The sequence below is a fragment of the Myotis brandtii genome, unplaced genomic scaffold (assembly GCF_000412655.1).
Source record: "Myotis brandtii unplaced genomic scaffold, ASM41265v1 scaffold529, whole genome shotgun sequence".
Lineage (NCBI taxonomy): Eukaryota > Metazoa > Chordata > Mammalia > Chiroptera > Vespertilionidae > Myotis > Myotis brandtii.
Genome location: NW_005369934.1, coordinates 145,966 through 167,385, shown reverse-complemented (window position 1 = coordinate 167,385; position 21,420 = coordinate 145,966). Strand labels below are relative to the sequence as shown.

Genomic DNA, 21,420 nt, shown 5'->3' with positions numbered 1-21,420 from the left:
TATTTATTTATTTTTTATTGCTTAAAGTATTACAAAGGGTATTATATATGTGTCCTTTTTTATCTCCGCCCTTGACAATCCCCTGGCCTCCCCTACCCCCCAGTGTCTTATGTCCATTGGTTTTGCTTATATGCATGCATACAAGTCCTTCGGTTGATCTCTTACTCCCCTCCCTTCTGCCCCCCAACCCTCTCTGGCCTTCCCACTGCAGTTTGACAATCAGTTTGAGGCAGCTCTGCCTCTGTATCTATTATTGTTCAAAAGTTTGTAATGGTCTTTATTATCCATGAATGAGTGAGATCATGTGGTATTTTTCCTTCATTGACTGGCTTATTTCACTTAGCATAATGCTCTCCAGCTCCATCCATGCCGTTGCAAATTGTAAGAGTTCCTTCTTTTTTACAGCAGCATAGTATTCCATCGTGTAGATGTACCACAGTTTTCTAATCCATTCATCTACTGATGGGCACTTAGGCTGTTTCCAGATCTTAGCTATGGTGAATTGTGCTGCTATGAACATATGGGTGCATATATCCTTTCTGATTGGTGTTTCTGGTTTCTTGGGATATATTCCTAGAAGTGGGATCACAGGGTCAAATGGGAGTTCCATTTCCAGTTTTTTGAGGAAACTCCATACTGTCTTCCATAGTGGCTGCACCAGTCTGCATTCCCACCAGCAGTGCACAAGTGTTCCTTTTTCTCCACATCCTCTCCAGCACTTGTCGTTTGTTGATTTGTTGATGATAGCCATTCTGACAGGTGTGAGATGGTACCTCATTGTTGTTTTGATTTGCATCTCTCGGATGATTAGTGACTTTGAGCATGTTTTCATATGTCTCTTGGCTTTCTGAATGTCCTCTTTTGAAAGGTGTCTATTTAGATCCTTTGCCCATTTTTTGATTGGATTGTTTATCTTCTTTTTGTTAAGTTGTATGAGTTCCCTATAAATTTTGGAGATTAGGCCCTTATCAGATATGACGTTGGCAAATATGTTTTCCCACGCAGTGGGTTTTCTTGTTGTTTTGTTGATGGTTTCTTTTGCTGTGCAGAAGCTTTTTATTTTGATGTAGTCCCATTTGTTCATTTTCTCTTTAGTTTCAACTGCCCTAGGAGCTGTATCAGTGAAGAAATTGCTTTGGCATATGTCTGAGATTTTGTTGCCTTTGGATTCTTCTAGAATTTTTATGGTTTCCTGTCGTACATTTAAGTCCTTTATCCATTTTGAGTTTATTCTTGTGTATGGTGTAAGTTGGTGGTCTAGTTTCATTTTCTTGCATATATCTGTCCAATTTTCCCAACACCATTTATTGAAGAGACTATCTTGGCTCCATTGTATGTTCTTGCCTCCTTTGTCAAATATTAATTGAGCATATTGGTTCGGGCTAATTTCTGGACTCTCTATTCTATTCCACTGATCTATATGTCTGTTCTTGTGCCAGTACCAGGCAGTTTTGAGAACAGTGGCTTTGTAATACAGCTTGATATCTGGCATTGAGATCCCACCTACTTTGTTCTTTCTCAGGATCGCTGCAGCTATTCGGGGTCTTTTTTTATTCCAGATGAATTTTTGGAGAGTTCGTTCTAGATCTTTGAAGTAGGCCATTGGTATTTTAATGGGAAGTGCGTTGAATTTATAGATTGCTTTGGGTAGTATGGACATTTTAATGATGTTGATTCTACCAATCCATGAACACGGTATGTTCTTCCATCTGTTTATGTCTTCCTCTATCTCTTTTTTCAACGTCCTGTAGTTTTCTGAGTAGAGGTCTTTTACCTCTTTAGTTAAGTTTATTCCTAGGTAGCTTAATTTTTTTGGTGCGATGGTAAATGGGATTGTTTTTATAATCTCTCTTTCTGAAAGTTCACTGTTGGTGTATAGAAATGCCTCAGATTTCTTGGGGTTAATTTTGTATCCTGCTACATTGCCAAATTCATGTATTAAGTCTAGTAGCTTTTTGATGGAGTCTCTAGGGTTTTGTATGTATAATATCATGTCGTCTGCAAATAAGGACAGTTTTACTTCCTCTTTTCCAATTTGGATGCCTTTTATTTCTTCTTCTTGTCTAATTGCAATGGCTAATACTTCCAGTACTATGTTGAACAGGAGTGGTGAGAGTGGGCATCCCTGTCTTGTTCCTGTTTTTAGGGGAAATGGTGTTAGTTTTTGTCCATTGAGTATGATGTTGGCTGTGGGTTTGTCATATATGGCTTTTATTATGTTGAGGTATGATCCTTCTATTCCCACCTTGCTGAGAGTTTTTATCAAAAATGGGTGTTGGATTTTGTCGAATGCTTTTTCTGCATCAATTGATATGACCATGTGGTTTTTTTCTTTCAATTTGTTTATGTGATGTATTACGTTTATTGATTTACGGATGTTGTACCATCCTTGCATTCCTGGGATAAATCCTACTTGGTCATGGTGTATGATCTTTCTGATGTACTGCTGGATCTGATTTGCTAAGATTTTGTTGAGGATTTTGGCATCTATGTTCATGAGGGATATTGGCCTGTAATTCTCTTTCATTGTGTTGTCTTTACCTGGTTTTGGTATTAGGGTGATGCTGGCTTCATAGAATGAGCTTGGAAGTGTTCCTTCCTCTTGAATTTTTTGTAGTAGTCTGAGGAGGATAGGTTTTAGTTCTTCCTTGAATGTTTGGTAAAACCCCCCTGTGAAGCCGTCTGGTCCTGGGTTTGGTGTGGAGTTTTATAAGTTCTTTATAAATTTGGATATTAACCCCTTATCAGATATATCATTGGCAAATATGTTCTCCCAGTCAATGGGTTATCTTTTTGTTTTGTTCATAATTTCCTTTGCTGTGCAAAAGCTTTTCAGTTTGATGTAGTCCCATTTGTTTATTTTTGTTTGTTTGTTTCTCTTGGATCAACTGGCAGTTCCATATTTAATTTTTTGAGGAACCTTCATACTGTTTTCCATAATGGCTGCACCAGTCTGCATTCCCACCAGCAGTGTACTAGGGTTCCTTTTTCTCCACATCCTCACCAGCACTTGTCATTTGTTGATTTGTTGATCGTAGTCATTCTGACAGGTGTGAGGTGATATCTCATTGTCATTTTAATTTGCATCACTCTGATGATCAGTGACTTTGAGCATTGTTTCGTATGTTTCTTGGCCATCTGTATGTCCACTTTGAGAAGTGTCTATTTAGGTCCTTTGTCCATTTTTAAATTGGATTGTCTTCCTTTTGTTAAGTTATATGAGTTCTTATATATTTTGGATATTAACGCTTTATCAGATGAATCATTGCCAAATATGTTCTCCCATACAGTGGGCTCCTTTATCATTTTGTTGATAGTTTCTTTTGTTGTTCAGAAGCTTTTTATTTTTATGTAGTTCCATTTGTTTATTTTATCCTTAGTTTCTTTTGCCTAGGAGATGCATCCATAAACATATTGCTACTCGAGACGTCTGAGATTTTGCTGCCTATGGTTTCTTCTAGGATTTTTATGGTTTCCCAACTTACATTTAGGACTTTTATCCATTTTGAGTTATTCTCATGGTATGGTGTAAGTTGGTGATCTAGTTTCATTTTTTTGCATTTATCTGTCCAATTTTCTCAGCACCATTTACTGAAGAGACTGTCTTGACTCTATTGTATGCTCTTGGCTCCTTTGTAACTATTAATGAGCATAATGTCTTTGGCTTGGGTCAATTTCTGGGGTCTCTGTTCTGTTCCATTGATCTATATGCCTGTTCTTGTGCCAGTACCAGGCTGTTTTGATTATGGTGGCTTTGTAGTATAACTTGATATCTCTCCACCACCATCTTGAAATCCCCCTAAAAATGTCTTTATTTTACCTTGTTTAGATGAGTACAGTTATAGATTGATATTTTCTTTCAGGGTTTTAAAAAATATTATTCCATTACCTTCTTCTTTCTATCATTGCTTTGGAAAAGTCTACTTTTGATAACTTTTTTTTTTCTTTAGGTCTGTACTTTGTATGCAATATGTTTGGGTGTGTATTTATTTTCTTTATCCCAATTGGAACTTCTGCTTCTTAAATCTGAAAGTTTCTATTTTTCATCCAGTCTGGGAAATGCTCATCTTTCTCATTTTTTCTCTTCTTTCATTCTACCTTCCATCTCTTTTACCTCCTTTCATATTTTCCATTTCCTTATATCTTGGGCAGCATTCTGAGTAATTTTTTGAAATCTATATTTCACTTCACTAACCTCTTTAGTTGTATCTACTTTTCTGTGTACCACTGAGTTGTTTTTTTAAATATATTTTTATTGATTTTTTACAGAGAGGAAGGGAGAGGGATAGAGAGTTAGAAACATCGATGAGAGAGAAACATCGACCAGATGCCTCCTGCACACCTCCTACTGGGGATGTGCCCACAACCAAGGTATATGCCCTTGACCGAAATTGAACCTGGGACCCTTGAGTCCGCAGGCTGACGCTCTATCCACCGAGCCAAACCGGTTTTGGCACACTGAGTTTTTTAAAACACATTTAATCAGCTTCATGATCACATTATTACATTTAGCAATCAGCAACAAGTGAACAAAAAAAAAAACCCTATATTAAATTTTTTTTGTTGGCATGCTTTGCACTTTCCACAGAACAGAAAATAAAATACCTGTTTTATAATTAGTAATAAATACTCCTTATTTTTGTGGGAGCCATAGGAGTATTTTCTAACATATATCTCCTGTAGCAGTTAGGTTTTGCCACTGTTTGGAAACCTGTTGTAACTTGCAGTTTTTCTGTCACTTCTCTGTCTCTCCTCTTCTGATTGTTTTTTTTCTTTCTTTCTTGGACATAATTAAAATCTTCTGCCACTGCCGTATTTACTGGTGTTGCTGAAACACCCATAACCACCTTGATTTGGGGGTTTGGCAAAGTACTGACCTATACCACCATAAAAAACAGAGCTTCTGCTTCCAAAATTTTCTCCCTTCCTGGGTCCAGCATTTGAAGATTGAATATTGTAATTGCCAAAGTTGTAGCTTCCACTACCTCCAAAACTGCTTCCATCATTACCCAATTCACTATACCCATCAACACCATGGCTGCCACCAAAGCCATCACGATCACTGAAGTTTCCTTCATAACTCAAGTTGTCACTCCCTCTAAAACTTCGTCCAAAAACCACTGCCAGTTTTCAGAACCACTTTTGGATGAGACTCTCGCCCTCTCTCGCTTATCCAGGGTTCTCCTTATTTCACAGTGATGGCTATTCGTGGCATGGTATTTCTGAATAACAGTCTTACCATGGGGTTGTCACGGTGACCAAGGGTGATAAAAGCAAAGCCTCTCTTCTAGTCATTGCCTTAGTCATTAATAATTTCAATCACCGCAGTCTTCTTATACTGCTCAAAGTCCCTTCCATGATGTTCCTCAGTGTCTCATTTAATGCCACTATTATATAGGTAGCTGGGCCCCTGGCCTTTGACACCTTCTCTTGAGACGGCCATCTTTGGTTCCAAACGCTGCCGTTTGCCTCATGTGGCCTTGCATCCATGGCGATGTCTGCTTGCACCACAGTGGCATACGTGACGGACTCAGAACTCCTGGAACGCGTGGTGTTTGGATCTTTCATTACCACACGGTCTGTGAGTGTTCCCCTGGCTGAAAATGGCTCCCTAGTCTCTGGTTGGTTTCCTTAAAGTTCAAACCTTTCATGAAGAGTTCCTGCAGCTCTTTGGGCAACTTTGAATTAGACACAATGGCAGCAGGAGAAAAGACTTTGTTTCCTCTGCTGTGGCCACAGGCAGAAACTCACTAAGTTTGTGATATCAGTGGTTATATTTTTCATGTATGGATGTACTTTTTATTTTTTTAAATATCTTTTAGCTTAATTTTCCCCTTTAAACATTAAACATCTTATTCATGTTTATTATTCCATTTAAAATTTTCTTTTTTCATGCCTCACAGATCTGTTTTATTGTCTATGAATAATAATTGTATCATCTGCTATTCTTGGGAGTCTAAATTTATGGTTTGTTTTTCCTGTAATGCTCAGTCTTGATGGCTTACTTTTTGGTGTGTTTTGTAATTGTAGATTATGAACTCGGGTTTGGTGAAGCTTTGTCTGTGAAAATCCTTGCAGCCTGGTTAAAAATGTGACCCTCAAAGTGGTTTTGTTCTTGCATCTGCCTGGCACCTCAATCTAGAACTGTCATGTTTTGTTTTGTTGAGGCTACTTTTTTTTAAACATTATTTTCCTGGGTACACAATTTCTGAAGCATACAAATTATGTAATTCTAACATCAAGCTAAGGTGAAGAGAGGCGGTAGCTGTAAATGGTCAGAGCTGTAAATGCATTCTAATTAATTAACTAATTCATTAATTAACTTTTCCCTACCCTAATCCCATTTCATAACAAACTAGTTCCCAGTGTATTCCATGTGCTGGTGCTCAGATTTTTCCTTTATTAAATGTAGGTTCCGACTTTCTGTGGGAAGGCATGGAGTGGTGTTTCCTTATTCCAATCCTTCACTGTAACAAAGCCCAAGACCTTGTTTTCTGCACTGACAGGGCCTTGAGAACCCAACCTTCTAGAAAGGAAGATTACCAAAGCTCGTGTTCTCAGCTTCCTCTTCGTTTTTGGCCTTTAGAGCTTTTCTGTATTTGAGGGTAGAGGTAGAAAGAGTTCACTTATACATATCAAAGAATGCTTATTTTACCCGATGTCAAACTTGTAGGGATTTTGCAGTAAGAGGCTTCTTTTGTGGATATTTAGTCTGCCATATTACCAGAAATAGAAGTCTCATTTGTTTCATTTACCTTATTCAATGCTGTTTCTCCAATACAGGGAAAAATATTTGATAGATGAAAAATTGTGCCAGGTGTTTGTTGAATAAAATAATTGTTGGATTAAGGAATAAAACTGAATAATATTCACTCACTTTAAAAGAAAATTTTCTAAAATAGGTTCTTAATCTCCAGGTAGCATTGATGAGGGTCCCCATTTAAGGACCATAAAAAGAAAATGACATTTGTGGGTGAATTGTTCCCCCACCCAGCCATAGTTGGTAATATAATCTACCCATAGATCTGATTCCGATGTAGTAGTTATAAGGAAAAATGTTTACATGTCCATGAAGTAGGAAAATTGCTTTTGGACATAATCTCACTCTATTGCTCCAAAAGAATGAATTACATTTTAGGCAGGATTACATTCCCCCTCGATTATATTTATTTATTTTAAGGACCATCTTCTCCATGATCTTACATTTCCTAGCAGCTTTCTCACAAATTAAAATGCGTATCTGGGGACAGTTTTTTTCCTCGTGAATAAACATGAGTGTAAATCTATTCCACATACTTCTAGAGTAATTGTAATAAAAATTCTCCACCGTCTCCCTTGACTTGTCACTTAAGATTCCCTTTAGACAAAGTTTCTCTCTCACTCTTTTACACACATCAGCTATTCATGTAAGGACTTGTCTTTGGTTCCTTACATTCTGAAGAGACGTTTGTTTTGCTGATTTGGCCACCATCACAAACAATCATAACCACAAGGCTGGACTAAGTGAGCAGTCCATTAGAGATCAACTGAAGGTCAGTGACAGCAACATGAATTGTTCCAATCCCGCTGGGCTGTTTCTAGATCAGAATATAGAGGAGAGGTCACCTGTCACTCCTACAAATAGTATCTAATAATATAGGATTATACAAATCTTCCCAGTTTGCTTTATGGAGAGAAAGACCCAGCATACTTCATGTTAAACAAGGTGAAAATATTATTGCTGATAGATGCTCATATCATATTTACATATATTTTATACCTTCAAAAATATTTTTAAATATACGGTTACATTTGAATACAATTCTGGAAAATAATAATTCTTTGGCATCATTGCTAAGAAAATTTTTACTGTCTCTCTTCTTCCCGGTGTTAACCAATGGTCATTGGTGCCAATCCAATGCCAACAGGAAGTCTCAATGTGGGGTGTAGTGAAGAAGGAAACTTTATTCAGTACAGAGCTCAACAGTGATACAGGCTGGCTGTGAGGACAGCACTGCTGTGGAGACTAGCTCAGTTGTGATGTGGCTCTTCTCCAGCTACACAGCTCCTTGCAGGTGTGCCAGGCCCCTCTTCAGGGTCCCTCTCTAGCTAAGCAGCTCTATGCTGGTCTGCTTCCTGGTCAGGGAAAGCATACTTCCCTAGCCAGGGGAACTGGCTTATGTGGACAGGAGCCCCCTCCATCCTCATGTGAATGAGGGCTCTGAATCCGGGAAGTTTGATTGGTACAAAGGGCACTATCCTGATTGGTCTCAATTTGGGGGAGGGGGGGGCTGGAGGGGGAGCTGTGCATTCTGATTGGATGGGGAAAGCCTCAATCCTATTGGTTGAAATAGATCCAGGAAACCTTTATAAGGGCTGGCTCAGAGGGCAGGAACACAGTGCAGGCCTGCAGTTTAGCACAGAGGTCTCTCCAGGAAGTGCAGTTTGCCTGAGAGACCCTTATGCAGAAATGCCTGCTAGGCCCAGTTAGCCACCAGGAGCCTTTCTTAGTAGGTGTCTTCCCCCCACCCCCTCATGGTTAACACGGGTAAGTGGGCAAGATGTATGAAAAATACTTTTTAAAATTATTGACATGTTAATTCAATCTGGGTAATCAAACATTAGGTAAGAGTTTGGGGAAAACTCTTAATAAGTAAATCATGATTCATGCCATGTTTGAGTTAATACATAATATTTTTGAACCATCTTCAATTGTGTATTGGATCAACACATGATAAAGTAGATTTATGATGAGGTATGTCAGATTTTCTAGGAGAATCTCAAAACTAATGTATTTTAAATATAAGTACATTGTTACCTGCATAACTACAAGTCTCTTGCCCCCTGGTAGGACTTTGTTAAATGTATACCTACATATAACTTGCTGTCTGGGATGCACATAAATGAAACCAGAAATCCCAGAAATTTCCTTGCAGTGCACCGGTCCTCGTTTACATTTGGGGAATATGGTCATGAAACCAACGAAGTAATTTTCAACAGCCCATTGGGAAGAATACTTCTCACGGAGTTTTAATCAGAGGGATCTCCGGTATACTGGAAAGGACACTGGAATTAGAGTTAGGAGATAGATATTTGAGCCCAGGTTCTGCCTCTTATGAGTCTTTTTATGACCTTGGGCAAATTACTAAATCTTTCTGAAACTTGCCTCATTTCAAAAAAGAGGATAATTACATTTATATATAAGGGTGGTTCTAAGGATTAAATTCCATCATGCATGTGAAAGGACTTGTAAAGTAAGAGTGTGCATGCTCCATGCCTGCCCTCCCAGAGGCTCTGAGCAAGGGCACTTGTCTTACTCACTGCTACATTTCCAGGATGTAGCACAGCAGCTGACTCACAGGAGATGCTCAATACAGACTGATTGGGTGAATAATGACTGTTCTTCCCTGAAGATGATTCAGTGCCTGGCTTACATCAGAGTCCAAACTATAAAATTTCTTTTTGTTTTCCCATGAATCAAATGTGAGGAGGTTGGAATAACTTAATGTGCATTGTTCCTTCCAGATGTGACATTCTGATTCCATGAATCCTCGCTCTCGGGATCCTGGAAGTGTCACGGAACTTCACTGCTCTGCTGAAGTTCCACATCTATATGACAGAACAACATTAAGTTTCAGAAACTGTTTAATGATATGTCTATAAAGGCAAACCAGAGGGATCATCTTGACCCAATTATTCAGTCAGTTCAGAGAAAAAGAAAAAATCCCAGTGAGTGAATGGTTAATAACCAGAAGTCAAATGCATTTGTCTGTATAGACCAGGGGTGGGCAAACTTTTTGAATCGAGGGCCACAATGGGTTCTTAAACTGGACTGGAGGGCCGGAACAAAAGCATGGATGGAGTGTTTGTGTGAACTAATACAAATTCAAAGTAAACATCATTACATAAAAGGGTACGGTCTTTTTTTTTTTTTAGTTTTATTCATTTCAAACAGGCCGGATCCGGCCCACGGGCCATAGTTTGCCCACGGCTGGTATAGACAGTCAACTGAGTAATTCTTACTCCAGTTACCAAATCTTGTAGAATAGGGAACTTTCTCATCTGCGAATCATGATTCTAATAAAATCTGCAAGGGCTGGTGGCAACACTTAAAAAAACACTAGTGCTTATTATTTCACTAGAGGTCCAGTGCACGAATTTGTGCACAGGTGGGGTCCAGCTGGCCCACCCCGAATCGGCTGATCAGGCCGGGCCAGCAGAGGGGGTGTGTGGGGGGGCATGGGCGGTTGGCCAGCCAGCCCCGCCCTCTGGTTGAACTCCCAGTTGAGGGGACAATTTGCATATTAGCCTTTTATTATATAAGATGAGGGAAGAGATAGAGTTATTTATTCATCCAACTGGATTTCAGTCATGCTATATGAGAGTTGCTGAGAGGATGAGATATTGTTTATAGTTACAGCAACATACAGGGAAATTAATCCTTGCTCCTTCTAGTTGTATTATTATGCTGAGAATATTTGTCTCGATTAAGCATGACTTCATGATGACGATTCAGAGTTCAAGGTCCTTCATTAAGCCATCATTACTATTGGAAAATAATGCTCAAGAGGCAGATAGCAAAGTTTACATGGGTAGATAGGCTTTTAGAGGCTCCAATTCAGATTTCATTTTCTGTGTTTCCTGCTGTTCAGCTGGTGTATGACCTCCAGGAAGCGCCTACACAGTTACAGATGGGTTTGCCAAGCTTCCCAGCCTCTGCTGAAGTAACCAGTGTGAGCAACCCAACTAAGCAGATCCTGGATGCATCTGCATCATTTATGATTTGAATTGGGTTTACGGGCAGTAATGTGAGTCCTCTCATTTGTGGAATGTAGGAAAGACTGCAATCCTATTACCATAGGATTGGGTGGACGGCCTGGGGAAACCCAGAGCCTGTGGCTCAAGCACAGAGGCTTTCACGGGGCCAGTCACTACTTGGAAATTAAAAAATCAAGGGTCCAAAAACAGTCTGGTCAGTTGATCATGTTGGTTGGATTTCAGTCCTGCTCTACTATCTAGAAGTACATAGTAGCATGAGGGAACAGACAGTTAGTTATTCATCCAAGTGGTTCTCATCTGCTCTTCACTTCTATGGGCAATGAAAGTGATTGGTTTGGCCCATGAAAATTCATCAAGTAAAAGAAGACAGGCTTTCTTCATCCTTTCAGCCAGTTATCTGCCCCAAATTCTTCAGCCCTTGGGGTTATTCTTTATTTGGCTAATCACCCAGGCTTCTTTCTTTCTGCACTCTGCCCCGTCTTGCATCCAGCCTGTGCTGCCCCTTCCCACCTTCGTTGGCACATGTTGGACAGCACCCTAATTCCTTCCTGCCACTAAAATATCGCCCATACAAGGCGAGTGTTACCTGGGATAAGGACATCTGGCCGTGTGTGTGTGTGTGTGTGTGTGTGTGTTGGGGGTTCTTTCAATGAACAGCCCTCCAGATGATCCCCTACCCCACCTTAAACTGGAAATTCTCACTGTCTCTTTGCTTTAAACTCAGACTTCCTACATCTTGCAGTGTTCTATCTTTGTTGTCACCCTCCTTTCTGTCCTGAGAAACTAAAAATTACTCAACTATATTAGGCAGAGCTAGAGCATTCTCACTCCTCCGCCTTCCAGGCCATATCTTGGGCTTGTTTTTCCTTCTGAGTGTTGTGAAACTGGGGAGTTCCTAAGAAGAATTCTGCTGCCAGCTCCTAAAACCACATTACTGTTTCCCTTTGCTAAACTTTCCTCCTTCCGGGGACACACAGTGCGGCCTAAGTAAGACTCAGCCTGTCTCATTCGCCCATGATGTGAGGGGTTCTAATACGGTATCTTTTCCAAAAGATTCCTTCCCAACTGGTCTGATACACTCATACTGAGAACTCATCCCATTAAACTAATATTCCCAGTGAGGCATTTCTAACTGAAAATGGCCATTTCACTCAACCTTTGCAACCTCTTTCCCTCACCAGGGACATTTGGCAATGTCTGGGGACACGTTTGGTTGTCACAACTGGGGAACAGGGGAATTGCTTTTGGCATCTAATGGGTAGGGGCCAGGGCAGCTTCTACAGATCCTACAAGGAGCAGCACAGCCCTCTTACACAAAGGGCTAGGTAACAGGGAAATGTCATTGACAATGTTCAGGTAGAAATGTTTGGGGGAAATGCCCTTTGCAAAATACACAGACACAGGGGACACCACCTCTTCTTCAGACCATCTGAGCATGGAAGGAACAATGGAATCCTAGAGAGAGTGAGCAGTCTGACCGTGGAGCCACCTTGGGGTGCTTACAGTGCAGAGTAAGCACATTGCTTAGTTAGGTCGACCCCAAAACAGTTCATCAGGGAGGAGAAAATGGGGATGGATTTCCTTTGCTGGGGAGGTTTTATTTCTATATTCTGAGCTTTCACTGCATGCATATAAGCAGCATACACAATCAGAATTCACAGATCTCAAAAAAAAGAGAGGGGTTTTGTATGTTTTTAATCAAGCTGAAACTATCATTTCAGACCGGAGCAAGCACATACATGGGAAGCAATGATTCAAAGAAGTCCTGGGGGGTGTGTCTCGCTGCTGTGGAGACTCACAAGCACTGCCAAAGCATACTGGCACCAAGAGGGCGCAGGCCCTTGCATGATAACCACAGGGGGACACAGGGTGGAAACCTGGAATAATTTTTCAATCCAGTAAATGCCTTACCCACTCACGCACTAGACTAGTTATCAGTAAGATAGGTCATTGGTCTTCCCTGAAAATCTTCACAAACTTGAAAGACACCCCTTGATCAAGTTGTGTTGAGTGTGATCCTGAGAAAGGCAAGGGGATGATTCCCAGAACCTGCAGGGATTTCTTTTCACCAGAGGCTTTGGCAAGACATCACAAGATTAAAACAACAAAGTCAACACTGAAAAGTCACTTTATTATGTTTTGATTTCACAGAACATGTAGACTTGTAAATAACAATAGTTCTTTGTAACAATCTGCGTGACACTTTTATTAGCTTGTGGAAGTGGGAGGTTTGGTTAAACAGGAGTCCACGTGAATATCAGGGGGGGAAACCCTAGAGCTGGAACAACAATGATTTAGAAAAACAAGGATCATGTTGGGCTTTGCAAACCACCTGTCAACTCGCTGATCCCCAGAAAAATGTAAAGAACATTCTCATGGCTGACTGAAAATTTCTCTGCCGAGGGAAGGAGGTCAGGATCAGCACGCCTCAGCTGTCAGCTCCCACCGTGCATCGCTCTTCAGAAGGTCAGCACAGACCTGACAGAAGCAATTCACCGGTTCTGGAACCAGTGACATCTATTGGTTAAGTGCGCAACTCTTGCTCTTAAGATAAGAAAAGCCAGGTTGAAGTACAGTAAACAAATACAAAAGAATGGTTCTGGTCCATTGGATGCCTCTCTGAGCCTTTATGTTGAGAGCGAGCAAGAGGGGAGATGAATGTTCTTCAGCTGAGTGAGAAAACACCAGCCCTGGGCCAGCCTTTAATAAATGAGAAGTAATAACAAAATCCTGGCCTGAAAATGCCATCAAGCGCAAGCGCATGCACAATCATGTTGGCTGCCTCGGAGAGAGAAAGTCCATACTGTAGGTCTCATGGAGTTGAGGTAAGATTCTTAGTAAGTTAATACGATTGAGAAATCTCAATGTGAAGGTAGATTTTCTGACTTTAAAGCTATCTTCTTTGAAAAAGAAATGTGACATTTTCGAGCTACATAGTAACTCCAATGAAAAGAAATACGGTTGGGACAATTGAAAACATCTCTTAAAATGAATGTCACAGACTCTAGCAGAGCCACGCAATAGGTACAGAGGATCTGGGCAAGGGCCTGAGGCTCTGAGCCTCAAAGACGGTGCTGGGAGGGGAGGAGGGGGGTGGTTACAGCAGAAGGAAGGGTGGAGGTTACCAACAAGTGCTCAGCCGATCACTTGCCAACAGCTACCCGCCCTTTCCCTCTCACTCCCCTTCCCATCATCTGGCTCCTTGCGGAGTACATTGCCATTTGATAGATCCTTCCGGGATGCTCATTTCAATCTGGCGACACTTGTATAAGATAGTCAGTGCTCTGGGGTGCCCTATGCCCCTCCCACACCCATCCTGAATCTTCTGTGGTCTAATAACATGCCAGGCTCCCCCTCCCAAGGGGCACAGAGCCAGAGCTGAGTGTGGTAATTGCACTGGGGGCTTTTGTGCTTGAGCTTAAGGCATCTGAGCAGGTAAGCTGGTCTCTGAAGGCAGGGCATCGAGGCTTTCAGAGCGTGAGGCTGTCCAGGGGGCTGTAACTGCAATGTGCTTGACAAGTGTGTTCACAGAAGACAGATCGGTCTGCACCACAGATTCATTCAGGGAGGCAAACTACTGAAGAGAACAACCCATTTGCTAAGTCTCAGAGTCACGTTCAGACTTTTGTCTTTATTGAAGACACTTCAGTGAATTAGGATCTCCTATTGTGTGGAATTTAATTAATGGATATCATCTTGGGCCTAAAAAACGTCAATTTATAAATAAGACATTTTACTGGGAGGTAATTTGTAAGAGGATTTGACCTGAATAGAATCTCTTATTTTGTTTTGGGTAGTTTATGCCATGTATTCAATCAAGGAATATCAATTCTCACTAAGCCCTAACAAAACTGAATTTGAAATTATCTTCACCGCCACCCTCTCATTTTTTTCAAATAATGGAGATTTCCTCTTTCAGAAAGAGCAGATAAAAATACTTCACTCTCTTATGCCCTCCACAATGGCCACATCTGCTGCTGCTTTAGATGGTTGGCAGAGTCTCCTTTACAAATTAGGACAATTTATGCAGATGTGAACATGGATATGCCTTATCCCCTTGCTCCTTGTCAGGGAGGATGCACTTCCGCATAAAAAGAAAGTCAGATTTGCATCCCAGGAACATTGCCTTTGGATGCTAAAATTGTTTAGAATCTACCGCGTTGATCCTGAGACAAGCTAGTTTTATGTAATAGATAAAGTGCTTAACTTTCTGGAATACTCAGAGTGGTCCTGTTTGTGATGGAGCACTGGAGTAAGGGCTGATACTGGCACAGATCCCTGGTCTCAGTTTTCCAGATATAAACTGAGGGCAGCTGAGATGTCTCTAGGCCCCTTTCCATGTCTAAATACATCCCTGGATCTTTAACTTCACAGTTCATCCAGCAGGAAGAAGGGCTAATGGCTTTGGGATTCCATGAAAGCCCCTTTGCCCTCCCAGCGAGGCATTCATAGCAAGCTTCCGTGTAGCTAGGACTGAGCCCGCTTGCCTGGCCTTCCCACTCCCCACAGACCCCACTAAACTCAGAGTAGCTACTGTCACACTCCACTCTTGCCCTTTTGAATCCATAGGATAAAAAGAGCAAGAGCCTCTTTGGAAAAAGTAGACAACTAATTGTGGGGTTTGGCGGGGGGGAGGGAAAAGACATGGATGCAGTCATTGTTAAGAGGGCTGGGAGGCGACTATCCCCTACGGCAAAGTCCTCCAGCAAGTTGTTCCCCACAGGCCTCCGTCTACATGTCCTGCTGTGAAGTGAGGATAGAGAAACCAGAGGCCAAAGAAGTAAAGAATGAGCAAGTATTAATAATTTGGTGTCAGATGCATATAAGGAAGCATCCTGTGACTCAACATAGCTCTGTGAAGCGATCACATTTTGAACAAGAACCAAATTGTAGGAGGGGATGAGAAGGACCTTCATATATTTCACATTTTTTAAATGTAATACTCAAAACGGGACGGGCAGCCTCTCCATTTCCCCCAGATAGTCATCTTTCAGCTCATGGCAGAAGCCAACCACAGCCTGTACACTGATGTTCCCATAATGATAGCTGGGCCTCTTAAATACAGTCTCCAAGTTACAATTTGTTTGCCATAGAACATACCAGGGTTACCAACTTTATAAGCAAGGCTACGTGTCATTTGCTTTAGGCTACGGTGTTTTGTCATCTCGTCAGCATCAAATGAACACAATTACATATGTCAGGTCTTTAAAATGCATGTGAAGGGTGGTGAGTCTTAGCTGGTACTCCTCTGCACACGTGGCCAACCATCTGCTTATGGCAGAGGCTGTCTGGGCAGGACTTAGCTCTGGAAACCTCTCCGTCAGCATTTTGGTTCCCTGCTCTTGTAATCCCCAAAGTTCTCCTTCTCCAAGCCATTTAGTTACAAAATCCCATAGGTCACAGGCATCATCCCGGGTAGGAATCTGATCCCCTCCCCTTTTCCGTATCTGTACAAACACATTTTCGGATACTCTATTCACTACGTTCTTTTCCTCCATCTTCACCCAACAGTTGCAGAATGCTGACAGAGTGTCAGTTTTCTCAACTCTCCTGATCCTACGTGAGAAAGAAGTCTCATTCCCCACAAGTTCTTTATACTGAGAGGACAGCCATGCAAGGCTGTCCTTTTCTGAGGCGTCTGCTATCGCTGCTCCCAATGCATTCTACCCCTGACGTTTATTGAAAGCCGCCCTTCTCCAGGTCATCGCCGATTTCCCCTGGAGGCTGTGACCATCACGGGGTCGGTCTGGCACAAGCCTTGCTTGGTCTTACAAATTGAAGCTAATTCAGAGGCACTTGGTCCTGCTTTCCTGACCTTACTCTCCAGAGAGAAGCATGGATTTTCCATGAGCATTTGTGGGAAACACAGGGAAAGCTCCTTTGAGACACTGGTTCTCCCAGGAGCCAACAGCTCTGGGAAGAGGAACCGTCTGGTGGGTGGAGACAGTGACCTGGCCCACACCCCTCCCCCTGGAACAGCCTGTCATGAAAGGGCAGAGAGGTGCCTAGAAAGCTGGCGGCAGAGAGGGCGGGGCGCGCTCTCCTGCAGCCTGTGGCCCCAGTCCCGGACCCCAGGCAGGCGGGACAGGCTTCTGCGGAGACCAAGGCCACGTGCCTCCTGAGAGAATCCAAAGGCCCAGTGTCCCTGCGGATCCGGGGAGTCCTTGGAGGGAAGGTGGACCGCGACGGCCACTGGGGTCATGTGGGTGCCGCCCAATCGGCGCTCTTCGGGGCCTTGCACGTGTGCACGTCCAGGGCCTCCAGGCAGTCCTGGCAGCGCACGGCACAGCACCAGTGGAACTTGCACTCGCACTTGGTCATCCGCGTGACGCGGGACGTGTCGTAGCCTCTGCCGCAGCACATGACTTCGCAGCTGTCCATGCCCCGGGAGGTCAGGTTGCACACACGGCCGGCCGTGCCCAGGGAGCCTGGAAGGACAGAGAGGCGTCACTGGGGACGTGGGGGTGCCATGGAGCCGCCTCCAGGAGAGAGTTACAGAGTCATCCATCCTCCAGAACAGCACCCTGACCCCCCATTCCGGGGGCCAACCCCAGGGGACATCGCGCTGCCGAGGGCCAAGTCCAGGAAGGTTGGAGCAGAGCGCAGCTTCGGATCTGCCCAGGCACCCTCACTCCAGCGTCCCCACTTCGGCCTGAGATAAATGATCCCTACCTAGCCTTGGACTGATGGAGCACCAAGTGGGCAAGGCCAGATCAGAATGAAAGAGGGATCTATCCTAGTCCCCTCTCCTGACCTCAAAGCACATGAAGGGAGCAGTGGCCGAAGCTACGCGCTGCCGAGGGCCAAGTCCAGGAAGGTTGGAGCAGAGCGCAGCTTCGGATCTGCCCAGGCACCCTCACTCCAGCGTCCCCACTTCGGCCTGAGATAAATGATCCCTACCTAGCTGTGGATTGATGGAGCACCGAGTGGGCAAGGTCAGATCAGAATGAAAGAGGGATCTATCCTAATCCCCTCTCTCCTGACCTCAAAGCACATGAAGGGAGCAGTGGCTGAAGCTGGCTCTCTCAGAATTTGTCGGGGTGTGCAGCCCTCAAAGGGAGGGGTCCTCTCTCCCCCGGCCTGGTTCCCCGGGCTCATTAGAATGAGGAAAGAACCCTGGCTGATGATGGGAAGGGTGGGTATCATTTAAGACCTGGAGGAGGGAGCCATGCCCAGCCTGGCTGTCTTTCATGCCGTGGTCTCACAGGCCATCAAGATTTGTGAGAGGCACCTTGTTGAAGCCAGGAACCTAGACCTTCGGTGAACACAATTAGTGTAGAAAGACCATTGGAACATCATCTGAGTTATTTAGGGTGACTCATATTTATGAATTTGTTCTTGAAAAACAGTCTCCATGATAGGAAGCCTCTTAATTTGCTTTGTTTTGTGGGAAACACCTAGAATTCTTTCACAAGACAACCAAGTATAGTGGACATTTTCAGAGCATCCGCTCAACTTACAATGGTCCTTTCTGCTTCTTCCTCCTGGACAGAGATGGGGGTCCGGCAGCCATAATCGCCCAACATTACCCTGTTCTGTTGGTGGCAGGTGATCAGACCAGGGGAGGGCACCTGACTTGCAGTGAGCCAATCAGGTATGTTTCCCTGGGGAATTGTGATTTTTTTAAAATTGTATTTTTCAACAACAGTTTGCATTAAACATTATTTTGTGTTAGTTTCAGGTGTATAGCATAGCAGTTAGTCATACTCTGTGTGATTTTGATAGAGGTAGTCTTGCCAAGTATAAACGCAGTAGCCATTGGTAGCCACACACCACAATGAGGTCTGTGGACTAGAGGAGGTCCAGAGAGACCAGAATGAGACAGATGTACAGACAGCAAGGATAAGACATGGAAAGAAAATGCTGCTCAGATCCTGGACTGTTTTTCCGTCTACTTCTATCTCTACCTGAGGTCAGGTTGCATTCCAACCTTTGGGCTCATAGCTTTTACTGGAATCAAAAAGACAGTAACTTAATTCACTTCCCCTTCCTTCATCATGTCACTAGCCATTTCTTCCTCTTCATAGTTCCTCCAGTGCCTCCTGACTCTCTCTGTGTTTATCACAATCTGCACTGCGTTCCAATTATCTATATAAATGTCATGTTGCCCTGACAGTCACGAATGACCAGGGAAGCAGTCAGGTTCAAGCAGAGTGTGGGGTCAAGAAGAGAAGAGCGGGGAGGGGCATAACTTGCTCTGCGTGATCAGGCGCCCACAGCAGGAAGACAGGCAGAGGAGAGGAAGGATGGCAGGGGCTGGGGTCAGGGTGGCGGGTGGGTCAGCCAGGGACATCCCTGATCCTACGTGGTGCCGAAGAAACAAAGGTTAGAAGAGGCAGCATCTGGGCCGAGATTTGCAGCAACAATCAGGGCAGTGCTCAGAATTACTGATTGTGCAAGAAGGACTCACTGCCAAATGCTGCCTCCTAAACAGCACACCCTTTTTTTTTTTTTTAGAAAGTTCTTTTTTTTAAATCCTCACTTGAGGATGTGTTTTTATTGATTTTAGAGAGAGAGGAAGGGAGAGGGAGATGAGAGAGAGAGAGAGAGAGAGAGAGGTGTGGGAGAGGAACATTGATCAGTTGCCTAGACTAGGGATCCAACCTGCCACCTAGGGCATGTGCTCCAATGGGGAATTGAACCGGTGACCTTTCAGTGTAGGGCCGATGCTCCAACCAACTGAGCCACATTGGCCAGAGCAGCACACCCATTTTGTAATTCAATAAACATTTGTTGAACACAAACATGTCTGAGACACTGTGCTACCTGCTTGGAGAATTTGCTGAAAACCTACTATAGCCTACAGAAAAGTTTTACACAAAGCACCACTGTAGACAAAGCTCAAAGGTGGTAAATGAGGGTATTTAGGGCTTGAACATATCAGGGCTCAAATCCTAGCTTTATTATGTATCAACTGTGTGACCTTGGGCAATTAAGCCTCAGTTTCCTCTCAGGAAAAATTGGAATAAATACAGTTCCTTCCTCATCGGGATGAGGATGGAATGAGATAATTCACAAAAGTGCCCTGCATAATAAGTGCTCAATAAATAGGAACCATTCATTCAATTAACAAGGGTTTACTGAGTGCCTACCATGTGCTAGGCACAGTTCTGGGAGCTTAAAATTTATCAGCAAACAAAACAAAGATCTTGCCCCGAGGAGCTTACATTCTAGGGCAGTGGTCGGCAAACTCATTAGTCAACAGAGCCAAATATCAACAGTACAATGATTGAAATTTCTTTTGAGAGCCAAATTTTTTAAACTTTAACTATATAGGTAGGTACACTGTTATTAACTTAATTAGGGTACTCCTAAGGCTTAGGAAGAGCCACACTCGAGGGGCCAAAGAGCCGCATGTGGCTCACGAGCCACAGTTTGCTGACCATGGTTCTAGGGGAAGTGAGCCAAGCATCCTCCTATATAATAAAAGGCTAATATGCAAATAGACCAAACAGCGGAACAACCGGAACAACTAAACAACCGGTCGCTATGACATGTGCTGACCACCAGGGGGCGTGTGTGGAACAGGGTGGGCATTGGCTGCAGTGGGATGGTGGGGCAGGTGAGCAGGGGCACCAGACCAGGCTGGGCACCGGTCACTGTCATCGGGGCGAGCCTCTGGTGGTTACTGAAAATTCTTTGCTCCCACGCTGCAGTCCTGCCCAGCGCTCGCACCTGCTGCCAGTGCCAGCCCCACTCGCACCCGCTGCCAGTGCCGGAGCCACCACTCATACCCACTGCCAGTGTCGGCCCCACTCACAGCCAATGCCTGAGCCACCACTCGCACCTGATGCTGGTGCCCGGCACCGATCCCAATCACTCGGTGCCATCAGCAGGTGCAAGCAGCGGCTGCTGGCCCTGATCACCCCTGAGGGCTTCTCCACCTCTCCCTGCTCCTGAGGGGCAATCAGGGCAGCAGCTGCTGCTCACATCGCTGACGGTGCTGGCCCCGCTCGCAACCGCTGCTGGCGCCAGCCCCAATCACTACGTGCCGTCAGCAGGTGTGAGCAGGGCCGGCACTGTCAGCACATGGGAGTTGCGGCAGCGGGAGTGGGGCTACTGGCAGACAGGAGACGGGGGGTCGCAGCAGGAGGGGCTGGACAGAGGCACGGAGGATGGGCCGAGACCAGCCCTTGTGCCTACCACAGCCATGTGGCCCACAGTTCCTTTCAAGGTGCATGGATTCGTGCACTGGGCCCCTAGTTTATAATAATACTAGAGGCATGATGCACAAAATTCGTGCAAGAGTAGGCCTTCCTTCCCCCAGCTGCCGGCACCGGCTTCCCTCTGGCCACCAGCAGGCCCCCAGGACCTGGGCTTCCCTCACAGCCCTGGCTTCCTCTGGAAGGTCATTTGGTCTAATTAGCATGTTATGCTTTTATTATTATAGATTTATTGGTATTAATATTAATAGTAGCAATCAGAATCAGAAGAGAAGCTGTTAATAGCAGTTTTGTAGAGGAGGTGGCATTAGAAATCCTATATAATAAAAGCCCAGCGACCGAAATGGCAGAATGACCAGAATGACTAGAGACCAGAATGACTGCAGCCCCTCGCTCTGGCCGGCCCCGCCCCCCAGTGGGGACCCCCACCCCGATCGGGGGCATGGCCAGCTTGTAAACCCCCATATCGCCCCTCACCCCAGCCGTCCCCACCCCCAGT

The 21,420-nt window shown here is 44.0% G+C and overlaps 1 protein-coding gene and 1 pseudogene across 1 annotated transcript in view; one reads left to right on the top strand and one right to left on the bottom strand.

Annotated features, from left to right (window-relative positions):
• LOC102242299 overlaps window positions 1-10,766 on the top strand; it is a 37,112-nt pseudogene extending 26,346 nt beyond the window's left edge.
• A 2,183-nt stretch (window positions 10,767-12,949) lies between these two features.
• The window catches only part of WNT2 (wingless-type MMTV integration site family member 2), a 62,277-nt gene continuing 53,806 nt past the window's right edge, over window positions 12,950-21,420 (bottom strand). Inside the window, exon 5 of the mRNA XM_005877692.2 lies at window positions 12,950-17,186. Coding sequence (XP_005877754.1) covers window positions 16,957-17,186 — 230 coding nt within the window. The 3' untranslated portion in view covers window positions 12,950-16,956. The remainder of the gene's footprint in view (window positions 17,187-21,420) is intronic.